This window comes from Solanum tuberosum, unplaced genomic scaffold (genome assembly GCF_000226075.1).
Source record: "Solanum tuberosum cultivar DM 1-3 516 R44 unplaced genomic scaffold, SolTub_3.0 scf00085, whole genome shotgun sequence".
NCBI classification, from domain to species: Eukaryota; Viridiplantae; Streptophyta; class Magnoliopsida; order Solanales; family Solanaceae; genus Solanum; species Solanum tuberosum.
Window position 1 is genome coordinate 267456 of NW_006239014.1, and position 11220 is coordinate 278675.

The 11220-nt window shown below is 31.4% G+C and overlaps 2 protein-coding genes across 3 annotated transcripts; one reads left to right on the forward strand and one right to left on the reverse strand.

Annotated features, from left to right (window-relative positions):
• The first annotated feature begins 2422 nt into the window (after nucleotides 1–2422).
• LOC102598270 (protein C2-DOMAIN ABA-RELATED 2-like) lies at nucleotides 2423–3834 on the forward strand. 2 transcript variants are annotated; one of them, XM_006346830.2, is made up of 3 exons: nucleotides 2430–2705; nucleotides 2998–3093; nucleotides 3381–3834. In XM_006346830.2, exons 1-3 carry the CDS (start codon nucleotides 2595–2597, stop codon nucleotides 3660–3662), a joined length of 489 nt encoding a protein of 162 aa, XP_006346892.1. In that variant the 5' UTR covers nucleotides 2430–2594; the 3' UTR covers nucleotides 3663–3834. The 2 variants fall into 2 exon arrangements, with proteins under 2 accessions (XP_006346893.1, XP_006346892.1); XM_006346831.2 differs by lacking the exon at nucleotides 2998–3093 and having other exon boundaries at nucleotides 2423–2705.
• A 5170-nt stretch (nucleotides 3835–9004) lies between these two features.
• LOC102598816 (probable calcium-binding protein CML18) lies at nucleotides 9005–9673 on the reverse strand. The gene has a single exon (XM_006346832.2). The coding sequence runs from the start codon at nucleotides 9632–9634 to the stop codon at nucleotides 9197–9199; it is 438 nt and encodes a 145-aa protein (XP_006346894.1). The 5' UTR covers nucleotides 9635–9673; the 3' UTR covers nucleotides 9005–9196.
• Nucleotides 9674–11220: the final 1547 nt, after the last annotated feature.

The window sequence follows — 11220 nt, forward strand, 5'->3', positions numbered from 1 at the left end:
AATCTTTTAAAATAAAAAATAAATGTTAAAAATAAAAATAAAAATTGAGGCAATAATTATTTTAAAGAAAAATATAACCAAAATTGTCAGAAAATTAATTCTTCATGTGGGTTGTTGTATATGTAGAAAGGCACGTGTACAATTAATGAGGCACAATTAATTTTATAGTACAATTTGAAATGCTTTGTGTACAACATGGTAGTGCCGTGTTCGTGCTTTAAAGTGTCAACTCTAATAAGGAGCCAAATGAGTAATAATAACAATTCTAATGAGGTGTAATGAGTAATAATAATAATTGCAATGTTAGTCCTTGTAAGTAATGAGTAATAATAATAATTGCAATAGTTAGTCCTTGTAATTGTCATTTATAAAAGTTAATGTACAATTCTTTTTGCACGTTGTACAACTAATTTAATGCAGTCAAAAGTTAATGTACAAAATTCTATGCATGTTGTACAAGAGTAATAATGCAGTGTTAGTCCTTCTAAGTCTCATTTCTAAATAAGAGTAATATAGTGTGTTCTAAACTTCTAACTGACTATATATGCATGGGATCAGGAGTGCTCCATCCATACACAAGATTGTGATGTCTGAACTCACCTTTTGGTGGATTTCTTAATTAGACTTTTGCTTGTGGATATGTAACCCTATACCAATGACTTAACTTCTGACTGTTAAGGAAATTATATATCATCCATTTTCTTTGTATGATTTCCTGAATTATAATGACATCAAAAACATTTTGATCCTTTCGTTTGTCCACGTCTCATGTTTCTTTAATTGCAACATAGTGGTCACTTTTCTATTTTGTAGTATAAGTATATGTTGAAAAGGGTAATTGTTCACCCCTAAAAAAATTTGTCATTACAATCTCGCATCCATATGCTGCTTTTGAATAAATTAAAATATTATTATCAATAAGGCAAAAATTTAAATAATTAACGAATTGATCTACCCAAATTAACTTGAATACCATCTTTATTTTAAAAAAAAAATTTGAAATGGAAAGCAATGATGAAGTAAGGAATAAAAGGAAGAGGAAAAAGGGTAGGAAAGAGAGGGTCCAAATTTAAAGAGACCCTATTTACTATTTAGTCCTCCATAAATATGTTTGTTAAAGAAACATTGCATGTTAAATTTGTCGCATATTGACTGACGCGATGCTAATTGTCTTTTTTGCGCTATTCTCATATACTTATGAATTTGACTTGATTTATTGGTCATTTTTTAATATAAAATATGTTGGTGTTGATACAAGGCAATTTTGGGGTGAGTTTTGGGCGGAGTATAGTGAAACCACATTGAGACGAATTGTGGAGCTGAAAATATCATGTGACATAGATGTATCATTTTGGATGTATGCTTAGGTGAGACGCGTTTTTCTTTTGAGACGTAAGCTTAAAGAACTTTTCCTAATTAAAAGTGTTAATAAGTTCTTAAATTAATTCCAACACATAAAATATAACTTATTATTGTTCGGGCGAACCTAATAATTTTTCTGTAGACCTTATATATATATATATATATTAGGGCCCGTTTAGCCATGCGATATGAAATCATGACATGGTATCATAATATGTAATCATGAGATGAAATTGAAGTTTTGTTTGGACATGCAATATGGAATTTTTGTGTTATATATTTTCTCATACTCATAAGAATTCCATAAGTTGTAAAACTATTAAAATAACCCCAATTGTTTATTCAATCTTACCAAATAAGCAAAAATTTATAAAATCGCATAATAAATTATTACAAAGCTATTTGTATACGGACAATCTCCTCACGTTGAACTTACATTTCTCGATCATGTGACCGAGAAGACAACTAACATTGTTACTTTGAGCCATTTTTTGGTCAATATCATCCGCAACTATATTTTCATGATCATAGGCCATAAATATTTCATTACTCCTTTTCGCAAATAATTATGTAACACTGCACAAGTTATGACAATTTTCACTTGTGTGTCAATATCATAATGGTTCATGCCTTGTTTCAATATTTTGAATCTATTTTTCCAAGCTCCAAAAGTCCGTGGGGTTGTTTTAACAAAATATAAACTTGTGGATCAATTTTTTGTGTTTAAAAAATATCAAATCATGATATGGAATTCCCATATAATTTCATATCATGATTTTTGGAGAATATGGTATTCCATATCATGAAATGGAATCATGAGATGGACTCAGCATGAAATCGCATGCCTAAACGTTGATTCCATCTCACGATTCCATATCGTGATATGATATCGCATGGCTAAACGCCTACTTAATTTATGAACCTTCTAACAAAATTGATTGATGTCTTAGTGAAAGAAAGAAAACGTAAAAATACTGCTAAAATTGTGGGTTTGAACCTCCATCATATCAACAAAAGTTGTTTCGTATTTAGTAAAACTAACTCAGAGATATTGAGGGGTAACGTTCTAGATGTTTCTTGACATCTTCGTCATTCCTTTCTGGTGTACACTTTCTATTTTTCAAACTTTTGCAATTCTGTAGACCCACTCCCCTGCCTATACCCTTCCAAGGTTTTAACTATAAAGCTACCCACTTCTGCAAAATCAATCACTAAAAGTTTTAAAGGATTACATGGAGAATCAGTTGGGTCTTCTGAGAGTTCGTATCATCAGAGGCATCAATTTGGCCATTAGAGACTTAAGAAGCAGTGATCCATATGTTGTTGTTACCATGGGCAAACAGGTAATTTCCCCCTTCTCTTCTTCACTCTTTCAGTTTCACCTCATTTCTCTTTTTCTTTATTCAAAATTGCGTAACCTCAGATTTCTCTGTGTTATTTTTAATTATAAAATCAGGATTTGAGAAAACAAAGCTTGTTTATCGTATCTCTCGTTTTGTTGCTTGTGTGTGTGTGTGGGCGGAGATTTATGTAATTGTTGACCATTTTCAGTTTATACAAAAAATTGTCATTCAAATTGTGGTGGGAGTTGCTGAACTGTTTCGTTAATTTTGTGTTTGATATTATTGGAACCAGAAATTGAAGACTCGAGTGGTGAAGAAGAATGTTAATCCCGAATGGAATGAAGATTTAACGCTATGTATTTCTGAACCTATTCTCCCAATCAAGCTGGTAATTTAATTTTCTTCATGTTGTTAAATTATGAAATTAATTTAAATATACTTTGATTTATCAAGAGGAAATTAAACAATAAGTTCAACTGCCTTGTTCTAGTTATAATTCATATTCATCAAGTGTCGCTACGTGTAGGGAAATAAACCGATTTGATCCGCCCATTTATTAACTCTGACTATTTGATCCGCCTAAATTCAATCGCGCTATTTGACACACCTACTTAAAGATGACCTTCACAATTTAATTCAGTAGCTTATATTGTGTTGCTATTCCTGTCACTGCAGCAAGTTTATGACAAGGATACATTTTCTTACGATGATAAAATGGGCGATGCAGAACTTGACGTTGTACCATTTATAGATGCAGTAAGGATGACGCGCTTTAAGAACATCCCCAATGGAGTCATACTTTCCAGAATAATGCCTAACCGGCAGAATTGCTATTCAGAAGAAAGCTGTATTGTGTATGAAAATGGTAAGGTTGTCCAAAATGTGTTTCTTAGATTGAGGAATGTTGAGTGTGGTGAAATACAACTCCAGTTGCAATGGATAGACGTTCCTAGCTAATTTAGTTCCAGCTTATATTGTGAGAAAAGCTAGATTCTGTATTTATCTATATGAATATTAAATGAACTTATCCTTTTGTTGTTGTTGTTGCTTACATGCTGACAACAAAATCTGCCTCTGATAATCTGATTACTCAAATCTATTGTATTTCTGTATTGTTTTTGGCTTGTCAGTTCTCACTAGTGTTTGGTATCCGCTTTGAAGAGAGTCGTGTTGCGTGCCCATTAAGGACAGAACGCCTCCCTATCATGACTTTATTATTTTCAGCACTTGAACCTCGAAATCTTTGGTTAAAGATAGAGATGTACCATTCATCACACAAAAACCATAGGTGCTTCCAAAATGTATTCAAATGTTATGCGTAGCTTTACTCTGTCTCTGACCAGAAGTTGGTCTAAAATGTGGCTCCCAATAGTTCCTTCAGCAATATGTATAAATCATTGTTCTGTTTCCATTCTGGCAAAGAATAGACCTGGAGGATTTGAATATGAGCCAAAAAGCAATGCAAGCGACGAGGTTTGGAAAATTGCAATTTGTTATTGCTCCTTTCACCTAATTTGCTCATTCTTCTACCTATTGGATAAAAAATGTTACTATTAAAAGTGATTCAAATTTAGGACTAGATAAACCAACAAAACTTAGGACTAGAATCTAGATGAAAGGTTTTCTTGCAGGGCAAATTAAAGTGGGATTAAGAAAATTGATTTTTTAAGAAATAAAGAGGGGTATAAGGGAAACTTTGTCCATATATGTGTTAGGGTTTTGCCCTGATTTTCTTACCATAATTTAAGATTTATTTTTCCTTAAAGAAAAAACAAAACATTACCATAAATGTTTTTACTTTTCTTGAAAGGAAAATATAATATTATTTTATATTTGGTTTATTCTCTCCTTTTCTAGTAGGAAAGGTTTTAGGACTCTATAAATATAGGTTTGTTTCTTCTAACACAAAAAACAATAAACATCCACAATGTAGTCGTTTAAGAGTTTTGTTATGGGGAGATTTATTCTCTCTAAAGTTTCAATGTTTTTCTTTATATTAGTTTTGATATAATACTATTTTGATTTTTAGTATAAGTTTTTGTTATCTGATTTATCAACCATATGATTTGCAAATTATAAGCTTCCGCATGACGCCCTAATCACCTTCAGTACCCAACAATATGAACTATTTTATAAAGGAAATAAGAATGTGCATGACTTTAATTTATACTATGCAAGTAGTATTTGATTTTGAATTACAAGGGTGTATCTAAAACTGAGTGATATTATAGATATAACTAGCGTAATTTACCAAAAAATGTATAGCGCGCTACTAGAGAAAACACATTTTTTTGATGGACCATTCATGCAAGATGAACGACAAGTCCGTCATAATTTTGTAATGGTTTTTTTTTTTTTTTTTTTTTTTACGGTTTTATGATGGTTCGAATTTTGCCACAAACACAAACTTTGTAATGGATTCTTCCGTTACAGATTTCATATTTTCTTATACTGCCTTGATATATGTAGTTTATATGCCTATACTATATTGTTTTTATTAGTTTTAGTAAGAAATTGCGATATCAATGAAAATGATAAGATTGTTTCATGCTATTACAAGTATGAACTTCGTTACTTGAATGTAGGCTCAGTCAAGAGAGTTAGAAGTTTGGTTAATCACTCGCGTTTGGGTAATTTGTCATTCACCCCAACTCACATAAATTGCCAGCTCGTTGTGAAGAGCAGATCCCTTTGGGCGTTCCATCAAAAGGTTGTGTTCCGATCAGTGCATCGTTGGTCGGGGCTTCATCGATCAAATCTATTGATATTTGATAGGTTGAGATATAAATTATAAATGATCAAATCGATGTAAAGGAAATGTTGTAACATCAAGGTGATAAACTTAATTGAATAACCTTAATAGAGCAGTTTATTATATCCTTTAATACAATTTACTCATACACAATTATTTTTCCTTAGTGGTCAAACATAAATTAATTGACTGGTAGGATATTCTAGTTTCTTTAACACTAGACTAAAAATCTTTTTTACATCACATATAGGCGAAAAGGTGACGATTTGAAATATATATTGCTTACTTTTGTTGTTGCTGCTTACTTTGGTTCGATTTCTTTGTAAAATTTGAAAAAAGTAATTTCTATTTTTAAATTAAAAAATAATGTTTGAAAATTGAATTGTGTATGACCATGAATATGCATTGAAGTTATTTTCATCTTTTTAAAATAAAAATAATTTGAAATGAATAAAGTGAAAACACTTTTTATTACTTTTTAAATTATTGAGAACTTTGGTAAAAAAATTGTTCAATTCCATAAAGTAAAAGTAAGAAATTCACATCTACTCAAATACTAAGAGGTCAGGCCACAATTCAAGGAACTCTTCGCGAACAGGCTAGCAATCATGTCCACATCACGAATGATTTACTTATAAAACAATTTACTTCAATCTTCAAGCATGATCAGTATTTATAAAGGCGTTTTTGGAACAAGTTTTAAGGTAAGGCGAAAAATACTCTAGCGCAAATTAAAGTTGTAGATTCATAGTGCAGTCTAGAATTTTGGGTGTCTGATTTTATAAAAATAAATTGTTTTGCTATAAATCATATATTTTTTGCTATCCATTCTGGCAAAGAATAGACCTAGAGGATTTGGATATGAGCCAAAAAGCAATGCAAGCGATGAGGTTTGGAAAATTGCAATTTGTCAATACTCCTTTCACCTAATTTGTTCACTCTTCCACCTATTGGATCAAAAATGTTAAGTATTAAAAATGATTCAAATTTAGGACTAAATAAACCAACAAAACTTAGGACTAGAATCTAGATGAAAGGTTTTCTTGCAGGGCAAATTAAAGTGGGATATAAAGAAAATTGATTTTTAAGAAATAAAGAGAGGTATAAGGGAAACTTTGTCCATACATGAACTATTTTTATAAAGGAAATAAGAATGTGCATGACTTTACTTTATAGTCAGTGGCGGATCTAGGATTTTCGGCTTGTGAGTGCTGACTTCTTTTACTATAAATTATTATAAATCACATAGTATAGGTGCATAGTTATTTAAATGCGATGTTTAAAACATTAATGAGAAAAAATAAGATTAATAGCATTATAAAAACAAAAACAAAAAACGTTCTGTTTTTTAGGGGGGAAAATTTGCTTGAAGGATTTATGGCCAAAAATTTCTCAAGTAAAATAAGAAAAGTGATTGAATATGACTTTTTAATTTTATCATGTCACGAGAATTTCATATAAAGTAAATGAAATTATGACTAAAAGCTAAGTATAAAAAAAGAAAAAAAGAAAAGAAAAGGAGAGTTTATATTGGGAGGAAAAGAGAATTAGAAAATGTGTTCAAAGCAAGAATAGAACCCTTTGACCTCCTCTAAAACAAAGCCTTCAAACTCACTATTAGACCAATACATCCATCAGGAGATTTGTTCATTGGGTGTTGGACATTTAATATATTCAGATTTTAAATAAATTGCTATATATATAAACAGTTTTACATCGAGGTTAATGAGTGCTCGAGCATCCGAACGGCTGCATGTGGGTCCGCCCCTGTTTATAGTATGGTATGCAAGTAGTATTTGATTTTGAAATACAAGGGTGTATTTAAAACTGAATGATATTATAGATATAGCTAGCATAATTTACCAAAAAATGTATAGTCCGCTACTAGAGAAAACACATTTTTTATGAACCATTTATGAAAGATGAAAGACAAGCCCGTCATAATTTTGTAATGGTTTTTTTTTTCGGTTTTATGATGGTTCGAATTTTGCCACAAACACAAACTTTGTAATGGATTCTTTCGTTACAGATCTCATATTTTCTTATACTGCCTTGATATATGTAATTTATATGTGTATACTATATTGTTTTTATTAGTATTAGTAAGAAATTGCGATATTAATGAAAATGATAAGATTGTTTCATTTCATGCTATTACAAGTATGATCTTCGTTACTTGCATGTAGGCTTAGTCAAGAGAATTAGAAGTTTAGATAATCACTCGATTTTGGGTAATTTGTCATTTACCCCAACTCATATAAATTGCTAGCTCGTTGTGAAGAGCAGATCGCTTGGGCGTTCCATCAAAAGGTTGTGTTCCGATCAGTGCATCGTTGGTCGGGGATTCATCGATCAAATCTATTAATATTTGATAGGTTGAGATATAAATTATAAATGATTCAAATTCCAACCCTGCGGACTTGTGAGTATCCGTCTATGTAAAGGAAAAGTTGTAACACCAAGATAATAAATTTAATTGAATAACCTTAATATGGCAATTTATTATATCCTTTAATATAATTTACTCGTACACAATTATTTTTCCTTAGTGGTCAAACATAAATTAATTGACTGGTAGAATATTCTAGTTTCTTTAGCTCTAGAGTAGAATCTTTTTTACGTCACATGTAGGCGAAAAGGTGACAATATAATTTGAAATATATTTTGCGTACTTTTGTTGTTGTTGCTTACTTTGGTTCGATTTCATTGTAAAATTTGAAAAAAATATTTTTTATTTTTAAATTAATAATAATATTTGAAAAATTGAGTTGTGTATGACAATGAGTATTAATTGAAGTTATTTTCATCTTTTTTTTAAAAATTTGAAATGAAAAAAGTGTTTATTGAGAACTTTGGTAAAAAATTGTTCAATTCCATAAAGAAAAAGTAAGAAATTCGCATGGCCAAACACATTAATTCTACTCAAAAACTAAGAGGTCAGGCCACAATTCAAGGAACTCTTCGCGAACAGGCTAGCAACCATGTTTATAAGGCGTTTTTGGAACAAGTTTTAAGCTAAGGCGAAAAATACTCTAGCGCAAATTAATGGTGTAGATTCATAGTGCAATCTAGAATTTTGGATGTCTCATTTTTTTTTTAAAATGTAGTTTTGCTATGAATTTTTATTATTATTATTGGTGCAAATGTGTAATGATATTTATATTTTATGTTATCATAATTTTTTTTTAAAACTAATAGATATGAAGATGGGGGATGATTTTATTTTAAAGATTATCTAAGTTATTATTATCATTTTTTGTATTGTTATCTTTTTCAAATAATAATATACTAATATTTTTTCTATATTGTTAATTTATTTAAATTGAATTGCAAAATTATTTAAAAAATTTCTAAATAATATAAAATTAAAAATACATAAAATATAGGCTCCGTGGATTAATATGATTTGCGTGCAAACCTTCTCGCCTAACACTAATCATGGTTATGGTTTAAGATGTGGAAGTCGGGAATTGACATTTATGCAATTTGAAAAGTACGGTAAACCAACCGACAAAAGAACGAGCAGCAGCAACAGAATAGAAAAATATCCAATGCGCAAAGCAAACAGATCTAATACGCGTTTTTGAATCAAGGATGATTGATATTCGATTATTCAACTTGGTAAATCGAATTCCTATTAACACTTTCACCCACATATATATGGCGAAATCAGTCAAACGAAACGAACATATTTATCTACTAATCTACGTACGAAATCAGTTCAATTAAACGCCTACCATTAAGCTTTAGTCATCATCTTCTTAAACTCCTCAAAATTAACACTTCCATCGCCGTCGACATCAACGGAACTGATCATACGCCGGCAATCCTTAAGCGAACACTTCTCTCCAATGCCTTTCATAACAGAGTGCAACTCCGCAGCCGAAATCTTCCCGTTCTTATCCTTATCATACAAATCGAAAGCGTCACGGAGATCCTTACTGTTAGAGCCTTCAACGGGACAGTGAAACGCAGCGAATTCTTCCAAGTCGATGAAACCATCACCGTCGGTATCAACCTCTAACATCATTCGCTTTGCCTCGTCCGGCGTCGTTTTAGTGCCGAGAGCCTTCAAAACTTCGTCGAGCTCCAATAGAGAGATTTTTCCGTCGCCGTTGGTGTCGAATTTTCGGAATACTTTCTCGACTTCCTTCATCCTCGCCGTAAGCTTTGCCATGTTGGGGGAGATTAATTTTTTCTAGTTGTTAGTTAATTGGGTGTATTGTGGAATTTATAGGGGAGGATCACGCGGTTTAACGCGGAAGAAGGGGAATCGGGTATAATGGCCCTCCCTGTCACGCGGATTATTCGCGTGACCAATGAAATCTACTCCACTTTAATTTCAGTTGCCATCACAATTGGCATGCAACTACAAGTCGATCTAGTGCCAAAATAATTACTCCTACTACTTTTTAATTTTAATTTATGTGATATAATTTGATTGAGTATAAAATTTAAGAAATATGAAAATGCTTTGTAAAGTTTCATTACGACCCATAAATTTTTATTTTAAATAGAAGAGTACTTTTTTGGACTTTTTGCAAAATAAGTGGAATATTGATAGTGTTATTAAACATTTGTCAAATAAGAAAAGTGTGTCGTATAAATGGAGACGGAGAGTCCTTCCATTTCAACCAACTCATTTTTTGATAGTGGGTGCAAACTGATTATCAAACGCAAAGTACATATCCCTCGCTTCCTATAGTTCTATATATAGGATACCACTTCACTTTTTAAAAGTTTACTTAGACAATTATTACACTGAAAAGATTATTGATGGCATCAGACTTTTTTTTCTCTTTTGGTTCCAAAAATAATACAATCTCAGATATGCTAAACAAATCCAAAAGTTGACACGATGAAAAAGATAACACATATAACATATTACATGATTAGTTAATGCCACATTTTCCTTTGTTTTGTCTCTCCTTTTCCCAACTTGCCACCCACCCTTCGCTTACGTTTGTAAAATGTAATTCTACAACTCAAGAAATAGAGGAGTACAAGCAAAGATGGGAATAACTTTTTGGAGGAGTGGAAGTAAAGATGGAAATAACTACAACTTATTTGTTTTGATATTTATATAATTATATCAATAAATACCCCTGGTAAGGCAATAATCATGTAAAGATAAAGTGCATAATTGAAAATCTCATCAATATGTTTTGTTGGTGAAATGGTAGACTCGCTAGACTCAAAATCTCGTGCTAAAGAGAGTGGAGGTTCAAGACCTCTTTAAGGCATGATATTGAGCATTCTCAACATCGGTATTGATATACCGATTCAATTAAATTGAAATAAATTCGGCAGTGGTTCGCGAAATCTGAGTGATCTTCTGAATGGGATACGCATTTTCCATATATTATCGATTAACATATTAAAAAAACAATATGAGTGATACATATGAGGAGTTAATCATTGAGGACTACCTGTCAAGGCATGGATTCAATTAATTGTTGGGGGACAAATTAAAAGAAAACAAGTGATTTTGCTTTTGTTGCCCCTCACAATAATGGGACTTCACATGCTAAAGTCTACACAGTTTATCTACTAATTTATTTCGCCAGATCACCACAACTCTTTATGCTTTCACTTTACGTTTGCTACCACTATTTTTGTTTTTATTTTTATTTTTTTTATAATCAAAGACGAATTTAGGATTTCTAGAATATGGATGTATTTCTGAAAAGAGAAGGAAAAAATATGTTGAGTGGAAATTGATCCTTAATTCTTTTGGTAAATAATTTAATCTTCAACCAAGTG

Coding starts and splice junctions, on each gene's coding strand:
- LOC102598270 (XM_006346830.2), top strand. CDS start 2,595: ATGGAGAATCAGTTGGGTCTTCTGAGAGTTCGTATCATCAGAGGCATC. Junction 2,706..2,997: donor TTGTTACCATGGGCAAACAG/GTAATTTCCCCC, acceptor TATTGGAACCAG/AAATTGAAGACTCGAGTGGT. Junction 3,094..3,380: donor CTATTCTCCCAATCAAGCTG/GTAATTTAATTT, acceptor CTGTCACTGCAG/CAAGTTTATGACAAGGATAC.
- LOC102598816 (XM_006346832.2), bottom strand. CDS start 9,634: ATGGCAAAGCTTACGGCGAGGATGAAGGAAGTCGAGAAAGTATTCCGA.